Source organism: Peromyscus californicus, unplaced genomic scaffold, assembly GCF_007827085.1.
Source record: "Peromyscus californicus insignis strain IS unplaced genomic scaffold, ASM782708v3 Scaffold_7__1_contigs__length_154581171, whole genome shotgun sequence".
NCBI classification, from domain to species: Eukaryota; Metazoa; Chordata; class Mammalia; order Rodentia; family Cricetidae; genus Peromyscus; species Peromyscus californicus.
Window position 1 is genome coordinate 141,487,465 of NW_026294595.1, and position 23,745 is coordinate 141,511,209.

At 52.2% G+C, this 23,745-nt stretch overlaps 1 protein-coding gene across 1 annotated transcript in view; it reads right to left on the minus strand.

Annotated features, from left to right (window-relative positions):
* Prex1 (phosphatidylinositol-3,4,5-trisphosphate dependent Rac exchange factor 1) overlaps positions 1-23,745 on the minus strand; it is a 155,481-nt gene that overhangs the window by 55,654 nt on the left and 76,082 nt on the right. The window contains exons 4-6 of the mRNA XM_052726692.1: positions 22,836-22,940; positions 14,524-14,625; positions 1,112-1,273 (exon numbers count right to left, since the gene is read on the minus strand). Coding sequence (XP_052582652.1) covers positions 1,112-1,273; positions 14,524-14,625; positions 22,836-22,940 — 369 coding nt within the window. The remainder of the gene's footprint in view (positions 1-1,111; positions 1,274-14,523; positions 14,626-22,835; positions 22,941-23,745) is intronic.

The window sequence follows — 23,745 nt, forward strand, 5'->3', positions numbered from 1 at the left end:
GAAGTAAGAGGTGAGGGTTAAGAAAGTCATTTGGTTACTGGCTGAAGGGATGACTCAGTGGGTAAAGGGGCTTGCTGCCAAGCCTGATGATCTCAGTTCAAAGCCCAGGTCCCACACAGTGGAAGGAAATGAGTTGACTCCCACAAGTTGTCCTCTGACTTCTTCTATACATATGCTTTGGCACACTGTGCATACACGCACACACACGCGCGCGCACACACACACACACACACACACACAAGTGTGATAAGAAAGTCAGTTACATACACTCTGGGGTCATCCTTCCCACTAACAATACTGAGCGCAGGGAAACACCACCTGTTACTGATGCAGGTGAAGAATGGGATACCAGAGTCAGAGAAGTTAAAAACAGGTGCCCAAAGTCACTCACTAGCAAGGATATGTCTGTCAAGCCAGAGTCCTGACCTGGGGTAGTGTGGAAGGCTGACAATGTCAACCTGATAGGGTCCGGAATCCCCTTCGAGACTTCCAGCATGTCTGGGAGAGAGTTTCTAGATTATGTTTACTAAGGTGTGAAGATCCACCTTACATGTGGGTGGTGTCACCTCCTGAGCTGGTGCCCCAGGCTGAGGACAGAGGAGAAGGGAGCTGTAGCATCTCTCCTTGCTTCCCATGAGTGTGACCAGCCATGGGATGCTCCTGCCCATGATTTCTCTACCACAATGGACCGCACCCTCCAACTGTGAGCACAATAAACCTTCCTCCCTTCAGTGGTTCTCGTCAGGTGTTGTCATAGCAACAGGAAAAGAGATGAATTCAGATATGTGAATGCTGCCTTGATGCTGGCAGCAGAAGCTCGAAGGCCTGTAAGCAGCAGGTAGGAGAAGCACAGCACACTTGGTGAGGGGGTGTGGCCCACAGGGGTGGGGCTGAGGAAATGGGAGACTCAGTGGCGGCTGCTGTGAGACACAGCAGAGTTACCAATCTGCCTACAGAAATTTGAAATCTGAGCTTTTATGTTTCACTGAAAATCAACTAAACCACTTGTAAGCAAACACAGGGCAGACCAAACAAAAGCGCCAGGCTGTGATCTGCACTGCAAGTGGGGGCCAGCCACCTCAGCCCAGGGCCGTCCTGCCTCACCACGTACCTCCCAGCCCTCTATGTGAGACTGCAGCTGCTCCAGCGCCTCCAGCTTCTCCATCTGCCTCTTGGTCTCATTGATGTTGGAGCAAACTGTCTTCATGGCCTGCAGGGCACTCTGCACCGCGGGGTGGTCAGGGTGCTTGCCAGGGGTCCTCTTGGCCAGCTCCTAGTGTGGGAAAGAGCAGGAAAGAGGGAAGTCAGTCCAGGTCCATGCTGGCCAGAGGCGGAGCCATGTCAACCAGCATGCTGATAGGCTGGCGAGCAAAGCTCACACGTGCTGGCGCAGTCATGCGAATGTCAGTCTTCATAGTGATATAACTGGTCGTGGGGTCACCGAGAAGATACATCTCTGGGTGTCTACGAAGGTGTTTCCAGAGAGCTTTAACGGGGTGGGTCAGCCCAGAATACAGGTGGTGCCATCCCACAGAACAAAAAGGACAAAGGTAGCTGAGTACCAGCTTTGCTTTTGTCTGCTTCCTGACTGCAGACACACTGAGACCAGTCACCCCACTGTCCTGATGGACTGTACCCTAAAACACACACAGAGACCAGCCACCCCACTGTCCTGATGGACTGTACCCTAAAACACACACAGAGACCAGTCACCCCACTGTCCTGATGGACTGTACCCTAAAACACACACAGAGACCAGCTACCCCACTGTCCTGATGGACTGTACCCTAAAACACACACAGAGACCAGCCACCCCACTGTCCTGATGGACTGTACCCTAAAACACACACAGAGACCAGCTACCCCACTGTCCTGATAGACTGTACCCTAAAGCCATGAACCATAACAACCCCTTCCTCCCTTAAGCTGATTCTGTCAGATATTTCATTCCATTGACAAAAAAAGGTAACTAAGATGTTCATTTCTTCACTCACTCACTCATTCATATATTCATTTTTTGGGTATCATCTGAGTGTCCTTGAAGTCAGAATCTGAATATACAAGAAAACAGAAAAAAATAAAAAAATAAAAAAATCTAGTCCTCTGGATATCCCAGCCTAATACAGACGATAGAGACCAAACAGCAAAGGGAAATCAAGTCTCTGTTACAATGGCCAGCAGTGAGAAACACTGTGAGGAGCCAGAATGGACATCAGGAAATGAACTTGGAACTGGGAGGTCACACGCTGAGGGAACAACGTGGCTGGCAGACAGACAGACAGACAGAAGAGCAGGCGCAAAGGGCGTGAGGTCAGAAAGACACTGGGCATGACAAGGAACAGTAGGTGACTGGGGTGGGGGGTGAGGGGACCACAAGAGAGCACAGGGAGACGGGCAGGTGACAGAGGTGGCCACAGACACAATTGCTGCCCCAGCTTTCTCAGTAAAATGGGGGGTGGGCACCTCTTGGGGCCTAAGTGCGGCTCAGTGGTAACCATTTGCCAACATGCTCAAGGCTCACCCTGGGTTCGATCCCCAGGACTGAAAGATAAATAAACGAATAGGCCTCTCCTTCAGAGGACACAGGACAGAGGACAAAAAGCATCCAGCTAGTTCTCGACCCAGGACCCAGCTACCATCAGCTCACCCCACCCCACCTCAGACATGGGCAGGGACATTATCAAGGCCAGACTGTGTTTTCTAGAAACATGGCCTCATGTTGCCCAAGCTAGCCTCCAGATCACTCTGTAGGTGGGGAACCTTAAACTCCTGATCCTCCTGCCTCTGTATCCTGGGAGCTGGGATTAAAGGCAGGTGCCACCATGCTCAGTTTATGCAGCGCTAAGGGCTTCCTGCCTGTTAGGCCAGCACTCCCCCAAATGACCTCCGGCTGGTCTCAAACAAAAGATTCCAGCCACTCACTAGGTGTGGTGTGTGAGACATGGAGGAGACTATGGGCCAGCACTGGTGGGGACGGTGCTGAGGTGGCAGTGCCTGTGCTGGCCACAGCCTTCCTCAGTCAGGGCATTAGGACAGCATCAGAGGAATTTCCAGCCACTCACCAGACAGCCTAGGCCCTGCCACCATGCACTCTGTTTCCTGTATTCACAGTCCATGTCTCCTGGCTCTCCTTTCTGGATCCCAGGGGGACTTTGCACACTGACTGGATGGACTCAGGCTATCCCTCCTTCCTTCAGCATCACCCCCTACTAGAAAGCCAGGGGTGGTGAAAATGGCATGGAACACCCCCAGAGTCCCCTGGCTGAGCTTGAGAGACAGGTCCCAGACTGTCTAACAAAGGAGACTGTGGTAGCCCCAGCCAGGGGGGAGGAGGGGCTGGGATCTGAACTTGGGCCACCAGCGTCCTCATGGATAGCACAGCAAAGCAGGTACCAGCTGCCCTCTGGTCAGGCCAGCAAAGTCTCAGGAGACCGGAATGGCCAGCAGCTTGTTCACAGAGAGCAGCTGTCTCATACATGTTGTAGCCTGAGCTAGATGTCCAGTCACTCCTCAGAGGGGGTCCCTACAGAGCAGCCAATGCCCAGTCAAAAGAAGAAAAGGGTGGGTTCCTGTTCCCAGCTGACTGCCTGAGGTCAGCAATGAGGATGGGAACAGAAACCAAGCATAAAGGCCAGGCTGGTAACTGGCCCAAGCTGCAGGGGGAAGTGCAGGCTTTGGGGTGTCTCAGGTCACAGGGGAGTGTTGGCTACACTCCAAGAAGCTCCAAGAACCAGGAGCTATCCCTGCCTCTGAACCTCGGCCCACGCTGCTTCCACTGGGCCCTCTATTCAGGCTGTGAGGAGGCAACACCACACGTATAAGAGCAGGTCAGGAGGGCAGTGGAGGAGAGCGGAGCAGGGGGGGAGAAACCCACAAGAGCAGTCTGTTCACTTTCAATCTCACTGTGCACTCCTGGGGGAAGGGAAACCTTCTGAACAGTGGTGCAGGACAGCCACACATCCCTGTGCAGCACCAGATCAAGACAGCCACACATCCCTGTGCAGCACCAAATCAGGACAGCCACACATCCCTGTGCAGCACCAAATCAGGACAGCCACACATCCCTGTGCAGCACCAAATCAGGACAGCCACACATCCCTGTGCAGCACCAAATCAGGACAGCCACACATCCCTGTGCAGCACCAAATCAGGACAGCCACACATCCCTGTGCAGCACCAAATCAGGCCAGCCACACATCCCTGTGCAGCACCAAATCAGGACAGCCACACATCCCTGTGCAGCACCAGATCAGGACAGCCACACATCCCTGTGCAGCACCAAATCAGGCCACTTCCTCTACTGCACCAAAAACTAACACAAGATGTGCTGACCCCCAAATGGAAGAACCAAGACCACACACCCGAGAGAGAACACAGGAAGGAGCCCTTGTCACCACCTCAGGTCAGGCAATGCGCTTCCAGACACAGCCACATGGAAAACAGCCTCACAAATGTGACGCTCCGCTTCATCAAGTTCAAAGCCGTCGTGTCCCCCAAGGACACCATCCAAGAAGAGGGAAGAGGAATCAGTGGAGCTGTTTCCAGACTAGACAAAAACCACAACCAAACAGCAAAGGGACAGTCCGGGGCTGGGGAGATGGCTCCATAGGGAAAGCGCTTGCCCTGCAAGCTGAGGGCCGGAGTGGGATCCCCAGAGCCTACTTAAAAAGTCAGGCATGGTGGTGTGCACCTGTAAGCCCAGAAATGGTGAGACGGGAGGTGGAGACAGGCGGACCCTGGATACCTGCAGGCCAGCTAGCCTAGCCTACATGGTGAGGAAGACCAGTGAGAGAGGCTGTCTCCAACAAGAGATGGGAGGTACCGATGGCAGACTGCCAGGACCATCTTCTGACCTCCACACACACACCTTGGATGCATGGGTGTGTGCGCACGCGCACACACACACATACAAACGACAAGGTTAATTTTAAAATAAGTGAAGTGTGTGAGGGGTAGGGCTGGATGAACAGTTAAGAGCACTTGTTGCTCTTCCAAAGAACCGGAGTTCAGTTCCCAGCACCCATATCAGGTGACTCGACTGCCCGTAACTCCAGCTCCCAGGAATCTTGTCCCTCCGGCAACCACACTCACATACACACACACACACACACACACACACACACACACACACACACACACACACACACACAAGTAAAAATAAAATAAAGTAGGTGAAGAGAGCCACCGAGACAACTCAACAGACAAAGGAGACTGCTCCCACACCCAACCACCTGTGTTTACCCTGGGAACCCCCACCCCCACCCCACCCTCCACAAGAGTTAAAAGGTGAGGATTCCCTATCTAATTCAGAACTCAGCTGGATTCAGGTTGCTCTGGGTTAAAACAGAACCAGCTTCCAAGGTGACAGACTCCCATCCTGAAAACCCAGGGATCCACATCCAAAGTAAGATAGCTGTGTGAACGTACAGGGCCTAAAGAGGTACTTAGCTATTTATTAAGCATCTTTTTTTTTGGGGGGGGGGGGCTATGATCAAGAAGCTACTGAGCCTTGTTGAAGTTCAGAGGGTCAAGTGAGCAGATGCAGACAGTGGCTGGGTAGAGTAATCACACCAGTATGCTTGCCGGAGCTTCCCATGAGAAAGAAGTCTGCCTCATAAAGGGGTGAGCACCCATCGCTAGAGGCATCAGTAAGAGATTCAGGCCTCTTATGCATCACACAACTCAAACAGCTTCCCAGACCCTGTTGCCAAGAGACAGACGCCAGACAGGACAGCCCACCTCTACCCTTCTCTGCTGTGCGACCTGAACAAGTGAACCCAACTCTCTGAGGCAGAATGTGCTCATAGTGAAATCAGGTCACATCCCCCGCTGGCCCACCAACAGATGCAGAGGTGCACGTAAGCATCTTCTTCGCAGACCAAGCGAGCACAATGTGGATTGCCGTTACCATCACTCCCATGGTAACAGTCACGCATTCACTGCTGTCTCTCTACAGCAAGAAGAACAACGGGGCTGTTCAGCTGCGGATCACACCACAGTGGCAGCCAAGAGCACGGGCTGTGCACCCAGCACCGTAACCAGCGTCACCAAGCACTTCCATCCCAATGAGGAAACTGAGGCATGATCAGCAGAGCCTCCAAAGGCCACAGACAGGAAGTGGGACCTGGAGGATGCTGGCTATGGTTATAGGTCTCCTCCTGTTATGCTCTTACAAAGTGTTTAAAAGAGGCCGGCCCTGGGTGAGAAAGGGTAACAGGCCACCACACAAGCCAGGCTGTGCCCCCCCCCCCCCCCCCGCCCCAGCATCCGCTCCAGCCCGTGTGGTTTCACAAGTGGCCTGGGGTTCCTGGAAGGGAGGAAACAGGGCTGAGGGTCTGGGCTTCTGCAAGCCACCTCATGCCCCTGTCCTTTGCAATCACAGGTACCAAGATGGTACACACAGGCACGACTCCGAGCCACTCCATTCTGCCCCAAAGTGGGGGGGGGGGGGCGCCACAGCACAGCCACAGGAGTAGAACCCAGAACACGAGTTTCCGACCCCAGGCCCAGCTGGGGGACAAGCAAAGGTGGGGTGAGCAACTGCTTGCTTGCTCGAGCTCCCTGGGGTGGGTGAGAAAGCATGGAGAGGAGGAATGGGGAGCAGACATGCCATGCAGGCCCACCACTCCTGACCCTCTCCTGGGCTAGGAGTCACAGAGAGGCCACTACAGCCAGGCTCCCGTGTGGGTTCATGTCAAAGGCGGAGTCTTCCAGCCTCCTACCCAGCAAGGGCTTTGGCTGAGACTCAGGTTGGGAGGGTCAGAGGGATTAACTCCTCTGTTCCCTGGGGGTATGAGCCTGAGACTGCTGGTGCTTGAGGGGAAGCCACCTGAGGAAAGGGCCCCCTGAGCTGGAAACTTCAGGGAGAAACAGCTGGAGACACTGGCCTGGGAGTGCCTTGCCACAGCCCTGCCAGGAGTCCTGGCTGTTTTCCATTCTATTCTGAAAAAGCAAGTTTAAGTCAGGTTTTCAAAGTGTGGAGGCAGTTACTGACATGAAATGATAAATTGGGTTTTCAGTCACTAGCGGGATGGAGCCATAAACTGTAGCGTAAAGACAATGCTGCATTTGTCGCTGGAAGATGCAATGAAACCCTTCACTGCTACACCCTGGCATTGGCAGATGCCTGAAAGCTGACACAGGTCAAGGAAGCCATGCTAGCATCTCCACAGAAAAAAAGGGGGGCCTAGAAAGAAAGAGGTGCCAACCACAGGCTAGACCAAACAGAGCAACACCCCCACTTTCTGGGGCTGATTACAGATCAGGCCTTCCAATGCAAGCTCTGCTCACAAAGGCTTTTCTATCTAGCTCAGAGGGCATTGCCCACTCCAAACAGTGCAGTTCTGGGGTCTCCTCTAGTGATGCTGAGGAGAACAGGGGGATGAAGTGGAGAGCATCTAAGGTGGAGAGGTGTGAATGAGAACGGCCCCCACTGGCTCATACGTTTGAATGCTCGGTCACCAGGGACAAAGAGAACTGTCTAGGAAGGATTAGGAGGCCTGTGGCCTTGTAGGAGGAGGTATGTCGCTGGGAGGTGGGCATTGAGATTTCAAAAGCCCACTGCAAGCTCTCTCCCTCTCCCCTCCCCCTCCCCCTCCCCCTCTTCCCCCTAGATCAGGATATAAAGCTCTCAGCTATTCTCCATGCTTGCCAACACACTCTCCACCTTGGTGATAATGAACTAACCCTCAGAAGCTGTGAGCAAACCCTCAGTTAAATGCTTTCTTTTCTAAGCTGCCTTGGTCATGGTGTCTGTTCACAGCAATGGAATGAACGGTGACTAGGCCAAAGGGGATGGCTCAATTACCAACCTGAGGACCCAAGTTTGGATCCTCAGCACTCACATAAAAAAATCAGAGCCAGCATGGTGATGCATGTATTTACTCCCAGCACTTGGGAGGCAGAGGCAGGAAGTTTGAGGTCAGCTGGGTCTACAAAATAAAGATCAATAGAGGAAGACATTCGACATTGACCTCTGGCCTCCATACACATGCATGTGAACACACACACACACACACACACACACACACACCAACACTAACAAGTACGTACACAACACACATATCACACACACACACACACACACACACACACACACACACACACACACACACACCAAAAAAAGAAAAATGGGAAAAGAAAACAAGAAGTGAAAAACTTCTAGAAGAACTTGAAAAGCTGCCCACCACAGCAGAGAAAGCCTTGACCTAAGCAAACTATATGAAAACTCCATGCAAATATCTTGAGCAATTCTGCCCTGTGGGAATCCGGGAACCCAAGCCTCCGAGATGAGCAAAGAGACAGAAATAGTGATGCTGGCCGATCCCCTGCTCCTGGGTCCACCCGTGCAGGAGCAAGGGGTCCTGGCTGCTCAGGTCCAGTGCTGGTAGCAGACACACAGCTGACCTTACCCCAGCCTCCTCCCAAGCCAGCCTCCAGTCAGCATAGCCGGTGCTGACCTGGGTCTCCACCTGACAGTGACCAGTGGGGGACAAGGTGGCTTCCCCTTACAGGACCATGTGCCACGTGGAAAAGAAGCCAGCTGAGCCAAGGTCCATACTGCACCACCTCATTTTGGGGGCTGCTGTATATATGACCATGTGTACAGCGCATGGTCAGGGGATCACCACCACCCTAGATTCCACCAGTCAGGGACTGGGGGACCAGCTTCCCAAGGAAGCCACCGCAAAGGTGACAGCCCCAGGCACTACAGGGGTGGTGCTTCAGAGACAACAGGAAAACTGTCTGATGCTGGTGATACTCCCTCAGACAGCTGCAGCTGGAGGAAAGGGGGATAGGAAACAAGAGGGACTAACCCCCAACCCCAGCGTGAGAACCATCCTAGAGAGAGATGGGAAGAAATGACAGCAAGGGGATGAACAGAAGACAAAGAAATACAGGCCACACCAGGCTCCAGCTACTGGGGAGGCTGAGGAAGGAAGGTGGAGAGTTCAAGGTCAACCTGGGCAACTTACTAAGAACCTGTCTCAAAATAAAGAGGGCAGGGTGTAGTTCAGTGATCAGGTGCTTATCTAGCATATGGAAGCCCTGGGTTCAGTCCCCAGGAAAGACAGACAGACAGACACATAGAAAGGCAGACTAACAGAGTATATGTATTCCTATAATACACACAATAAGCAGAAAGCAACTGAGCTATGGTAATATCATCAGATCAAATTGCAAGCATGGCCTTTCTAGTGCTTCCAGAACCTTCTTAACTCTAAGGACAAAGACAGCTCAACTGTTAGAGACACAGACACAGGCCACAGTAGCTAATCAGGTTAAGCAGACCTTGTGTCAAACAAACCAGCACGTGTTTACGGAAGGATCTTAGAGGTTCCTCTATCCCCCCATCCACTCTCTCTACAGTAACTATAACTAACACACTACCAACACTAGGAAACTGAAGCACGGTGCTTCCATCACATCTCAAAGAGACATCTAGCAGGAGCTGGGAGGGAAAAAAAGAAAATCCCACACCAGCTTCCTCCATGATAGCATCAGAGAATACTCCCCGGACGTGCCTGTGACACACTCAGGGTGTCAACACAAGTCTCCCACACACTGTCCAATCCACACAGAAAAGCAGGGCTGTAAGCTCCGTTCCTGCTGGGGAGGCAAACACAGAGAGAGAGTCCAGCAAACTCCCTTGTCACACAGCTAAAAGGCGGCAGGAACGAAATGAAGCAGGACCCTGAAAGGTGATCTGGGCATGCCCCGGGAAGATCTTATATGAGAACACAGGAAGATGCTCTCAGTGTAGGAGGGATGGGAGCTAAGACAAGCGGCAGAGGTTGGAGGTGAAGCAGGGAGGCTCGCTGGAGCTGTAGCAGCCTCAGGAGAGGCAGAGCGCAGGAGCCAGTAAGCAGCCAGCCCTGGGCAGGCTCCCCAGAGGTGTCAACAGGGCTTCTTCACCAACTGGAGTGGAGTGAGGGAGAGTGGGGGCCATAGATAACCCAGGGATTGGCCTGAGAAACCTCCAGGATGAAGTGGCTGATTCCTGGAATGGAGCTAGGAGGTAGGCTGGGAGGGAAGCCACTCTGGGGAAGATGAGAGCCAGCATGTGGAGGACAGGGGTGCATGTGTTAAGAGCTGTGGAAGGTCACAGCAGTGCCACTCCTAAATGCCCACCAGCCAGCGAACGGACAATAAGGCATAGCCCAGCTCTCAGGGAATACTACTCAGTTGTGAAAAGGGAATGCCATATGAACCCAAGCAACAATGTGAAGTACATGATGCCAAGTGAAAAAAGCCAGACACACAAGGATAAGATTTATGACCCCATTTGTATGAAGCATCCCGAAAAAGTAAGTTCTGAGACAGAGGAGGAGGTGGAAGGAGGGACAAGGAGAGGGGCACACCCTGTTCAGAGGACGGAGCTCCTTCTAGGGTGATGGAAACACTGCAGGCTTACTGTGGGTTTGGGTGGCTCAACCTTTGAATATAACTGTAAGGTTCTTGTCAGTCACAGTGGATGAGGATAACACATGAGTGAGACAGGGCAAAGAGCCCATGATAGAGCCGGCGGCATCCACACTCAAGAGGTCGAGGACAAAAGGAACAAAGGAGATCAGGAACTAGTGGCTGAGGTCCCTTTGGCCACCTAGGACCTCCTGCCCGTCACATGACACCCCACGGTGCTTGTATACCCACCAAGATCTGGAAGACTCAAGGCCCAGGTTAGAGTCTGTTGGTCCAGCTATGGACCCAAGGCCGTGTTAACAGCCAGGATGGAGCAGGGCCACAGCAAGAGCCAAGGACAATCAAAAGGGCCACTATCAGCTGGGTTCCCCCTAGGGACCCGCTTGCTACATATCAACGCATCACCCAGCTCTGAATCATCTCCTTGGAAACATTGATGGAAAACTCAATAAAGCCTGAAAATGCCAACTGTCTATCCTGAGCCTGGGCTGAAGAGCCAAAATAGAATGTTCTGGCTATTCTTAGGCAATGTTCAAGTTCAGCTTTTGGGGCTGTTCCCAAAAGGCTTTGACTCTTGCCTATTCCTCCCCCACCCCAGGCTCCCCAGCCCTGCAGCCTGCACCATTGACAGTTCAGTGGGAACAAGGGGGCTCACAGAACTGAGGACCATCTGTGGGGCCTGTTTGTACGGCTGAGGGGACAGGCTGGGGCTGGAGTCGGCTGCTGCGCGCATAGGGTCATCTTTTAGACTGCCCTGGAAACTGTGAGCAAAGGAGGCCCTCCAGGAGCATGTAAAAGGCTCTCAGCCCCCGCTGCTTGCTGATACAAATGTTCCAGTGGCGGGCGGGCGGGCGGGCGGGTGGGCGCCAAGGCAGGGACACTGAGCAGTTAGTTGTCTGTCAGGGACCATGCATGTCACACAGGAATCTCAGACCCTGCTGGCTGGTCCCCAGCAGACCCCAGGCTCCCGACACACACAGCTGGAGAGAGAAGAGAGAGCAGCAGTGTGAACAGCTGTGAACAGGAGGGCAAGGCCAGACCTCCCCACTTCCTGTGGGTACTTCCTGCAGAGGCAGCCAGCGGTTTGCCCCAGCTGCCTCTATCTCCCTGGGACAGGAGCCCTGTGGGACTAAACCCCAGGCCCTAGAGAAAAAGGGAACAGGCCTCAGGTCCGCCAGGCTTCGAGGCCACATGGGTCTTTCCTCCCGAGTTACTGACACAGATCACAGAATCTGCTTCTCTATAAGATCCTATGACCCCAGACTTGGTCAAGACCCAGAAACCAAGGGGTTAACAGTTCAACTCAGCTCTGGGGCTGCAGGTGAGAGTTTTCCTTCAAGGGTCAGATGTTCACGGCTTAGAACCCAGAAAAGTAGACTAGCCACTGAGCCATGAAGGCACCAATGTTCCCAGGCCCCATTTAGGGAACTGACACGAACCTGCAGGCGTCAGCCTCAAGCACCGTGGTGACTTAGCTCCCAAACATGCTTCTTTAACAGAGACGCCACTTTGGGAGCCAGGGTTAAGACTCTAAAATGAGCGGTTAGTAGTCTGGGGCAGCCATTTTTCCCTTCCTCGGTGTCCTGATGGCCTCATCTGCCCTCCCAATGAAGCTGCAGGGGGGGTGTGCTCACTTCCTAACAAGTCCAGCATCGCTACGGTCTCCAGTTCTGTGTCACAAAGGAGAAACTGAGGCATAAGAAGCTGCCTGACTGACTCAAAAGCCAGGGCTAATAAACTGCACAGCTGCAAGTCAGACCCAGGCAGCCACGGCTGCAAAGCCCAGCACTAAAGCAGGACCAGCAAGACTCCTGACAGGGCCAGAGCACACAGCCAGGCTCCGCCAGCAGCACCAGACCCTCTCGCACACCCTGGTTTGTCGGGGGTGTTTTGGTGGTGGTTTTGCTCTGTTTGAAAGCTTTACGAAAGCGCAAGCCCCATTCTTAGTTCACGAGTTGTACGAGCAGATTTTTCTTGCTGGATCTGGCCAGCGAGCCCTGGACAGACCAATCCTCTCTCTAAATCCCACAGTGTGTCTGCCTGAGCACTAGCAACTAGTATGAAGGCAAAAACAGAGGGTGTCTTTTCGTGGTGTCCGGCTCTCCTTGCAGCTCCTGAGCCCAGACTGTCCACTGCCCCAGGAGGACACAGGCTGAGCTTCTTCTGGACTCCCTCACAGGTACAAGCAGCCAAGGGCTGGAGGATGCACAGGGAGAGCTGAGCCCCACTGCCACAGCTTCTTGTGTTAGAACATGGTGTCCTGGGCTGGGGAGACGGCTCAGTCCTACTGTGCAAGCACAAGGACCTGAATTCGAGCCTCAGCACTCACATAAAAGCTAGGCATGGTGATACATGATTGTAACCACAGCACTGGGGAAGCAGAGACAGGCAGGCAGGCTCCTGGAGTACAACAGCCAGCCAGTTTAGCCCAACAGAGCACCCCCAGGCCCAGAAAGACACTCTCTCTCAAAAACAGGTAAGTGACTCCTGAAGAAAATACCCAATGCTGGCCTCTGTCATACACTCGCATCATACCCCAACACACACACAAGAATCCTGACCCCAGCACTGCTGTCAGCTCCAGGGTCTTATCGGCTCAGATGCTTAAGGTCACCCACCTTCTCTAGCACAAAGTAAAGGTCAAGATTTCCCAAGCACCTTCCTTACCCTCCCTCTGAACAAGGAGATAGGTGGTCCCTATGAGCGGTTCATGAATGAGGCACCAGCAGTGAGATTAGCCTGCAGCAGGGAGCTTAAGAACCAGCCATCGGACAGGGTCGGCACCAGCCAACAGCCATCATTTGTAAGGGCTGGGAAAGCAGGACCGAGCAGCAGATGGGGACAGAGCCATCCATGGAGCTTGGGACCTGCCCAACTGTCGGTTTTGAAGCCGAGGATAGAGCTGTCTAGGGTCAGGTCTACACTGGACTGCTCAGCCAAGGCCGGACCGAGGCGGCTAGCGGGGAGAGTGACAGCAGGTGCACGGACGACTGTGCCAAGTCATTCCACGCCCTCCAGAACGGGCCAGGTTTTGGTGCCAGTCTGTCTGTCCCTCCTTGGAGCGTGGCATATGGGTTCCAGTAACTGGCTTAAGGTTCAAGTCTGAGTAAAGAGTAATTGGCTCAGGAACAGAGCACCTGACCCAAATCTCAGCCAATCAGAACACAGTCCAGCTCTGCACACTGTCACTGGAGCAGAGCAGACTGTGGGTGCTTGTACTGGCTGTTTTCGTTTCTCAACTTGACACAAGCTAGAGTCATCAGAGAGGAAGAACCTCAGCTGAGGAGATGCCTCCAGGAGATCCGGCCGTAAGGCGTTTTCTCAATTAGTGATCAATAGGGGAGGGCCCAGCCCATTGTGGGTAGTGCCATCCATGGGCTGGTGGTCCTGGGTTCTATACAAAAGCAGGTTGAGCAAGCCATGGAGAACAAGCCAGTAAGCAGCTTGGTCTCTGCATTAACTCCTGCCTTGTTTGAGTTTCTGTCCTGACTTCCTTTGGTGATAAACAGAAATGTGGAAATGTAACCCAAATAAACTCTTTCCTCCCCAACTTGCTTTTTGGTCTTTGTGTTTCATCGCAGCAATTGAAACCCTAACTAAGACAGGGCCCATCTCAGCCAATCAGGGCACAGCACTACCCAGTGGCTAGGGACAGGCTCAAAAGAAAAGCAATGGTCTAAGCAGGTTGAAAGATGATCAGTGGTCGAAGCCAAAGTTTCCTGTGATTGGTTAATGCCAAATCACATGACTCAAATACAAACTATTTGGAATATACTATTCCCTTAGCCACAGATGGCTGGCCACAGCCGGAGTGACTCTCGGGCTGTCCATCAGAACTCCAAGAGAGCAGCTCACTGCCTCCTACTGACTTTAAACTTGACAGGGTGTGAGTCCAGATGCCCACAGCCATCTGCTGCCTCAATAGAGATGACGTTAGTCGTGGAAGCCCAGAGAACAGCAGAGAAAGAGGCAGGGGCTGGTGTGGGTCCAGCCTGGCCCAGGGCCAGCTCTGTCACTAGATGCCACAGCTCCTTAAAACAACAGTTTCTCTTGTTAGTGGGCCTGCCACTTTTGCCTGGGGACAGGACCAAGGAGTCTCACCTTGAGCAGGAGTGGGTATTTGCAGATCCTCTGGATGGGGGACAGCAGGTAACCCTCCAGAGGGATGTCTGTGGTCTTCCGGCCTCCAAGAAGCATGCAGCTCTACAAAGGGACATGAGGCAGTCATTAATATGGTCCAAGGACAACATGGCAGTGTGGGATTCTGTAAACACAGTACAGATAGATACTCAGGAGGCAGTTCAGCAACCCTAGGAGAGGGGCCAATTCTAGAACCCTGCAGGAATCTTTTTTTTTTGAGACAGGGTTTCTCTGTGTAGTTCTGGCTGTCCTGGAACTTGCTTTGTAGACCAGGCTGGCCTCAGACTCATAGAGATCCACCTGCCTCTGCCTTCCGAGTGCTGGGATTAAAGGTGTGCATTTTTTTTTTTTTCGGTTTTTTCAAGACAGGGTTTCTCTGTGTAGTTTTGGTGCCTGTCCTGGATCTCACTCTGTAGACCAGGCTAGCCTCAAACTCACAGAGATCCGCCTGACTCTGCCTCCCGAGTGCTGGGATTAAAGGCATGCACCACCACCACCCAGCTCCCTGCAGGAGTCTTTATTGGGGTCACACAGTGTGGCCTGGGGCCTGATCTCACCCATGCTGCATTCAGGTGTTGTTTCCTAAGGCCACACCACACACAGTACCTCAGCAGTTAAGATAGACCACAGAACAGAAAATATAAAAGCACTGACTCTGGAGCCTTTTATCGAAAAATTTGCCATTCTGGCCTAGAGAAATTTAACACACACACACACACACACACACACACACACACACACACACACACACACACACACACACACAGGGAGATGGGACAGTCAAACTGCCTTACTTATATTGGCCAAACCTGAGAAGCACCTAAATAGCCCTCTGCTAGAAAAGGAAAGAATCTGTATTTTGTTTAAATTGATCTGTTGCAGATTCATTCAACAGCACCCCAAACATGAGGGGACATGGGAGAACTGGGGCTGCACACAGCAGCCCATATAAACCCCAAAACCAACTGGAGCCAGAAAGAAAAACAGACAGTCATGTTCACTTATAAGTCATTTAGAGGCCTGGAAAAGAATCCCAATGCTGTTTGCTTTTTGTTGTTTTTTATCTTCACGTGCATGTGTGTGTCTGCGTGAGTATATGTCATGTGGGTGCAGTGCCCATGGAGGCCAGCAGAGAGCCTCAGATCCACTGGACCTAGAATTACAGGTGGTCGTGAGACCCAAACCCCGGTCCTCTGGAAGATCGATATGAACTCTTAACCTTTGGACCATGTCTCCAGCCTCAAAACAGCTACTCATGGAGACACCCCAGATTCCAGCAGGCTGGGAGCAGAGAATCTTACCTGTGAAGTGGGGTTATGGTGGTGGTCTGTGAATGCCTCTGAACAGAGTCCAGACCCAGGTCTACAATGGTTACCAGAACTCCCACATATACCCCGTTTAGTCCAGACTCAGCAACTCCACGCCATCACCACTATCAGCAGCCCTGCTTCCAAGTAGCACCCTTGCCTCTGTTCATTCTGGGCTCAGCCCACAAAGGCTTCTCCTACCCCAGCAATGACTTAAAAAAGAAAAAAAAAAAATCACCATCTGTGTATGTGACAACAGCCTTAGAGCCCGACTTCCAACCAGCCAAGAACTGGAAACTGTTACTATCTCAAGTTCTGGCTCAGACACTGGAGTCTGGGGTGCTCAGCCCTTAACTCCAGGACTAGTAAGCCACAGGTGTGTGTGTGTGGGGGGGGTTATAGGTGTGCACGTCACTGAATGTGTATATTGAGGCTAGAGGTCAACATCGAGTTGCCATCTTCTATTTTATTTGTTTGTTTGTTTGTTTGTTTGTTTGTTTGTTTGTTTATGAGGCAGGGTCTCACTATGTAGCCCTGACTTGTCTGGAACACACTCTGTAGACCAGCCTGGCCTTGAATTCACAGAGATGCACATGATGCTGCCCCTGCCTCCCAAGTGCTTGGATTAAAGGTGTGTGATATCACACATGGCATTTTTTGAGACAGGGTCTCTCACTGAACCTGGAACTCACTGATTTGGCTAGACTGAGCCCCAGGGATCCTCCTGTCCCTGCCCCACCCCCCAGCGCTGGGGTCACAGTGTGCCACCACACCTGGCTTCTCACAGGTACCGGGGTCAAATGCAGGTCCTGACGTCCTGACTTACTTTACTATCTCCCTAGTCAGTATGCCATTTATTCCATGTCACAGGCAACATCCTCCCCTTTTAAGGGGCTCCGACAAGAGAACTCATCTGTAGATGCTGGAAGCATGAGTTTCATGTCTGCGGTGGGCAGTCTCAGTACCTAAGGCTCACAGAATATAGTGTATAGATATGTAGCTGAGGCAGCAAACTAGGAAGAAAGGCATTCCTGACACCTCAGCCTTCCCCCTCTGCAGACAGAAATGAACCCGGACTCTCAGGAACCAGGACTCCCACCTATGGGTCCCTGTGATCCCAGCATGTTCTAGAGATACACAGGCAGCCTCAGGAACAAGTGTGCTGGTTGTCTCCATTTCCCATGGCAAGCCATGGCACCCAGAGCTGGCCTGAGTACCAGGGATGCCCAACTGCCCTCTGGGCATCATCACAGGCTCGCTTCTCTGAGAAGTGCATTTCTGCGCCCTGGGTCCTGGCTACGGCTGCCTACATGGCCTCAGCCTCTGCATCTGTCCCTGGCACAGATGAGGGGTCCTGGCTATGGCAGCCGGGTGATGTCAGACCCCTTACTGCACACACTCAGGTCTTTGTCCTCTAGCCAGTCCTCACCACGAGCTGCCTGGGTGATGTCAGCTCCAGGCAAAGGAGAACAGAGAGCTGAGGATGAGAGAGCTCTCCAGAAGCCCAGGAGCCTGGCAGGGAGTGGCCAAAAGCCCCTCAGACTTAAACAGGATGGCCGCAGCCACCACTTTCCCCAAAGCTCCCAAATCCAGACTCTGTCTTTTCCTTTTCTGAGACAGGGGCTCACGTGCCCCAGGCTGTGAACTCACTGTGTAGGAAAAAATGACCGTGAATGTCTAATCTTCCTGCCTCCATATCCTGAGTCCTGGGATTACAGGCATGCAACACTATGCCCCATTTACGTGGGCTAGGTATGGAATTCGGGGCTTAATGCATGCTGGGCAAGCACTCTAACTGAGCTACATCCCAGCCTCTTTTTACTTTCATTTGAAAGAAAAGCAAGCAAACGTCCGGGCTGTGTTCACTACTCTCCTGCCTCTTGGGAGCCTGGGGACAGAATTCCTCAAAACCCACATAAGCACAGGACCCTCAGATGAGTGTCACCCCATGGCCATCTAGCCCTCTGCGCTATCCACACTCACTTCCTGGGTGTAGATCACCCTTAGACCCACGGCTTTACCGAGCAGCCTTGACTGAAGAGACTCCAGCTCCCTCCTCCAGCCCAGCCCCTTCCCTGAACCCCAGGCTCCAGGCTCCCCAGCATGCCTTGTCTCCCATCTAAAAGGGCATTCCTGCTGACCTGTTCCCAGCCCAGCCCTCACCATCTGAGGACATAGCTACTCTAGTCAGCCAAATGTTGGGGTCCTAGCTTGGCACAACCTAGGATCACCTGGGAAGACAGTTTCAATGACTGTCTAGCTCAGACTGGCCTGTGAGCATGTCTGTGCGGAACTATCTCAGCTATACTAACTGATGTGGAGAGACCCAGCCCAGCAGCACCATTCCCTGGGTGTGTCCTAGACTGTATGAAGTGAGGGATGTGAGCTGGGTGCTAAGCCTACACGCATTTGTTCCCTCTCTGCTCTTGACTGGAGACGTCACGTGACCAGCTGCTTCAAGTTCCAGCCTTGACTTCCCCACAATGATGGACTGGACCCTGGAACTGTGAGCTGAAATAAACATCACCCCCCTTAGAGTTGCCTCTGTCAGAGTCTTAAGGGTCACTGAGGCCACGCCCCAGGGGCATGTACTTCAAGGTCATAGGCAAGTGGAGCAGTTACCTGCTGTATCTCTAGGGGCGGAGGTGCTTCAAGGTCATAGACAGAACAGCTGTCTGCTACAATCCTAGGGTGCTCTGCTTCACTAACACCCCAAGACCAGCTCTCAGGAGAATTGTCAACTGGGTCTTCATTCTCTGCAGACACCTGCCCAACACCAGTGCCTCTGCCTTATGGTGGGGTAAATGATTATCCCCCAAATGCCACACCAACCCAGACACCAGAAAGTGACCTTATTTGGAAGCAGGATCTCCACAGATGTGACTAGTTAAAATGAAGACACATGGGACAAGGAACCCTAAATCCATTGCCTCCTTAGAAGAGGAGAGGACGCAGGGAGGCCATGGAAGAAGGAGAAGAGAACAGTGTGAGGGGATCCAGAAAGGACCACCTGGGGCTGGAACAGGGAAGATGGCTTCCCGGGAGGGCTCCATGAGACCCCTTGATTTTGAGCCTCTGACTTCCCCAAACTATATGAGGTACATGGTCTCATTTAAAGCTGCTGGTATATGGTAAATGTTCAGCAGCCTGAAGAGATGTGTGCCCAACCTTACCCAGACCTCACAAAGCCAAGGGACCTTTCCTGCTGTGGGATGGTCTGTATGTCAAATTGCTCTGATTGGTCAATAAATAAAACACTGATTGGCCAGTGGCCAGGCAGGAAGTATAAGCGGGACTAACAGAGAGGAGAATAGAGAGAACAGGAAGGCGGAGGGAGACATTGCCAGCTGCCACCATAATAAGCAGCATGTGAAGATGCCGGTAAGCCACGAGCCACGTGGCAAGGTATAGATTTATGGAAATGGATTAATTTAAGATATAAGAACAGTTAGCAAGAAGCCTGTCATGGCCATACAGTTTGTCTCTGTGTTTACTTGGTTGGGTCTGAGCGGCTGTGGGACTGGCCGGTGACAGAGATTTGTCCTGACTGTGAGCCAGGCAGGAAAACTCTAGCTACAAATGGCGCCCAACGTGGGGCAAGAGTTTCCACCTAAAACCTGAGAAAAAAGATTCTAAAACGGAGCTAAAAACAGTTCCTAGTTGTCTCTCTCAAGTTAGCGGCAGCCTGCATGTTTGAGCTACTATGGCGGGTTCCTGGCGTGCATGCTTGACCTGCAGTATGGCGGGAATGAGGCCTCTGCAAGTGGCACATTAAGCTGCGTGGTGGATTTAGCCTTTACTAGTACAAAACAAAAAAAGAGGTTTCTGGGCTACACGCTGCTTTGATAGAAGCATAGACCCCCTATTTCTAAGAGAGCTGGCGGAAAACGTACCACCACCATGTTGGGAAGTTGAAGTTGGCGGAGCCAGCAGCCACAGCGTTGTTTCAGTCTTAGAATGCTGCAGTTTAAAGCAGTAGGTTCAAGGTAATTTAAAAAATAAGCCACATAAAGATGGCTACCACACAGAGAATCTGGATTATGTTCTCTTTGATATTCGTAACTAAAGAAAAACATTTGATTACAAAAGCTGTTGAGTTATGCCAAAATGTATATTTTAAAGGTACCTTGACTTCAAAATTTGGATGTAAGGATATGTTGCTTTGGAAAGGAGGCTTTGCTTTTGTTCCCACAGAAAGCCAGAGGCTATGGATTTGTTCCAGATTAAGATACATCAGGTTTGACCAGCCAAGACCCCTGAAAGGTCTCCGATGACACCATGGCCCAGATGATCTAACATCCAGAACGGTTTCAAGGCAACTGGCTCAGACAATACAGCCTCACAGACTACTCCATAATACTAAAATTTTCTTTGTGTCCCCATAAGATACAGCGCCCCCCTCCAGCAGGAAGTAGTAAGAGATGCTACACCCAAATTCCCAAATATACCAAGCTGGCTTTGGAGATGTGTAAAAGTTAAAATATTCCTTTAAAAAAAAGGGGGAAGTGCTGTGGGATGGTCTGTATGTCAAATTGCTCTGATTGGTCAATAAATAAAACACTGATTGGCCAGTGGCCAGGCAGGAAGTATAGGCGGGACTAACAGAGAGGAGAAAGGAGAGAACAGGAAGGCGGAGAGAGAGACTGCCAGCCGCCGCCACCATGACAAGCAGCATGTGAAGATGCCGCGTAAGCCACGAGCCACGTGGCAAGGTATAGATTTATAGAAATGGATTAATTTAAGCTGTAAGAACAGTTAGCAAGAAGCCTGCCACGGCCATACAGTCTGTAAGCAATATAAGTCTCTGTGTTTACTTGGTTGGGTCTGAGTGGCTGTGGGACTGGCCGGTGACAGAGATTTGTCCTGACTGTGGGCCAGGCAGGAAAATTCTAGCTACACTTTCCCACACAAATTCATTTGGGTCATCCTCTTCTCGACCCCATGGCCTCCCACCCCACTCAGAGTGACACTGCTAGTCTTTAGAGTCCCATCATGTTCTCCCTGGGGATAAAGTTCACTGACCATGGGTCACACCCACATGGAGGGCACTTAGCGCACAGATGATCCACCTCCATGAGGTCTTTCTGGGTCTTGGACTCTTTCTAGACATAAAATCCTCCAGTATTACTGTTCTCTTCTCATCTCTGGCCTTTTTCTACCTCCTTTTCCCCTCAGGCTCATCCCTCTATCCTCTCTAGCCTTCCTGCCCTTCCTCAAATACACATCTACCACAGGGCCTTTGTACTGCAGTTCCTCTGCCGGGAACGCTCTCGCTGGTGACAACCCCTGCCTCTTTCCCACCATATCCGCAGCCCTGCTTCACTGTCACCTTAGATACCATTATCCTAAAGACCAATCGAAAGCAGCAGCCACTCCTTCCCTCCCTCACGCATCCTCAGGACCACATCTCCTTCAGAGAACTTAAGGCTACAAAATATACCATTTAGGACTTCCCAACTGGACTGTCCCCATGAAAACTGAGACATCTGCCTTGTCCACTGCTGTACCTGCCAGACACTGATCCCCTCAAGATGACAAGCTCTCAACACAAAGCCACTGACTGAATCCATGAATCAACCATGTAACAGACACAAAAACAGAGGCATGAAAGCCAGAGACCCTGAGTCCTGCAGCAAGTACACAGCCCATCTCAAACAGTGCCACTCTGTCTGTTCCCAACACAGTCACCTCCCATAACACCCATGACAGCTCTTTTGCAGGTGGCCAGAAGCTGTGAGATGCCAGCAAGGAGGGAGACAGATGGCACATGGCAACACCCCACACTCCTCCCTGTCTACGCAGCCCCCCGGCAGCTGCTGCCGGAATATGGCAGCCTGGCCCACCAGAAAGACAGCATGAGGAGGAAGAGGGGGGACTCTTCCTTTACAATGCCCCGCTCACCTTCCTGGCTTCTTCCTGCCTCCCAGAAGCCCTGAAGGGGCCAGGGAACATCCTCCAAGGGTGGAGCCTGGGCAGCAGGGATTAGGATAGTACAGTGGGGGTGAAAGGCACAGACCACTGCAGAGGGACCTCCTGTCTCCATGTTCTGCCCAGATTGTTCCATGAATACAAGAGCAGAGTTCGAAGGAGCAGGGGGCTGTTGTCAAGGAGGACCAGCCACAAAAGCTTGACGGATTGCAGGCAAAAAGAGAAGAGAGTTGGCCAACTTGCCGCCCTCAGATGCTCAGTGGCCCTGGGTCAGGCAGTATGAACTTGCCAGTGAAGGAAATACATGCTATGTTTGCATCAAAGGCCTGGGATGCTTGGCCGGAGGCCGTGCACAAAGGAGGAGATGACTGGGGGAGGGGTGGCTGTGGTGCAGGTTGCATCCCTCTGGGCCTGGCTCAAGTTCCCAGCTGCGCCATCGAACCGTTCCACTCCGTGAGCTAAGCTCTGCATTCCCATGGGAAAATGGCAGCATGGGGTATATCCCTGGCCAGATATAAAGGGACTCAGGTCAGAGCAGGACTAGAGCCCTGATGAGTTCCTTTGTCAAGCCCAGACCCTGAGAGGCATTTGACATCATAAAGTCCCCAAATCTACTATTGGCAAAGAATGGGAATCTAAGGTTCCTAAAGTCTCCTTAGAAATTTTAGCTGGTCACAGGGCTGACCAGAATTAAAACCTGTGTTTTTACTGAGCATTGTGGTGCATATCCGTTACCCCAGGAATCATAATAGTGTGAGCTCCATTATAATAGAGTAAGATCCTGTCTCAAAAAGTGGGAGGCGGGGCAAGCAAGCTGGTTCAGCAGGTAAAAGCGCTTGGCGCACAATCCTGCCGACCTGAGTTCGATTCCCCAGAACCCACTTTGGTACCTTACCACTACTTTAGACCAGAAGTCAGCAGCTGACTGTAATCTGGCCACTGCCTGTTTTTGTAAGTAGCCCAGGGAATCCCCAGAGGGAGCTGTGGGCAGCTCAGGCAGGCTGGGGATAGACAGAGAGGTAGGGGCAGGTCACTTACCAGGAGGAAGGCACGCACAGCAGGGACCTTGTTGAGCTCCACCAACAGCCGCAGGGCCTTCTCGTGGTTGCTGCAGTACTCCTCATACACACAGAACTTGTCCTTCTGCAAGACAAGGGCAGAGCTGTGAGAGGCAGGGCAGAGGCAGAGGCAGGAGCCTGAGACTCCCTGGAGGCTTGCACAGGCTACAGCTCGGGCCTCCAGATGAAGTGGCTGTAGCTTGCTTCGAGACTGGGTCTAGTTTCCTCACTTTTCTCTAGCAGCCTGGGCGACCTTCTGGGGATGGGAGGCAGCACATCATGAGGGTCCGGGATACGGACTAAGCGAGGGGACCCGGGCATGGACACCAGCTCTGTATTTCCTGCTGTGAATCTGAGGTCCCACCTGCACCCTATGCCTTGGTGTCAATAGCAAGAGGTTAATAAATGTCAGAAAGTTGTTACAGCAGGAGGCTACCTCTGTTGATCTCTAGGTGACCCAGAGCCCACAGTTGGACTCCTTCCAGCCCAGAAGTCACCTGAGGGTCACCAGGGTTTCAGAACTGGACAGAATAGAGCCCTCTTAGGAGGAAACTTTCAGCTAAGCATTCCTCACTCCAAAAGGGTCCTAGAATTAGCCCAACCCCAAACAAGGATATCCTGGGGAAGTCCCTTGGGGATGAAGGCCGGCAGAGCCTAGATCTCAGGTAGAGGATGGACCAGAGACCCCAAGAAGCTCAGGAAGGAAGAGGTGGGTCGGCAGGGCAAGCAGCTCGTCCTGTTTCTGAAGTGGCCCCGACAGTCCACTCTTCCTACAGAGGGTACAGGAAAGAGGAAGCTCAAGGAGGAAGATGGGGGAGGGGACAGAAGAAGGAGCAAAACGGAGACCATTTCCTCCACAAGAGCCTGGGAGTGAGACAGAAGGGGGAAAT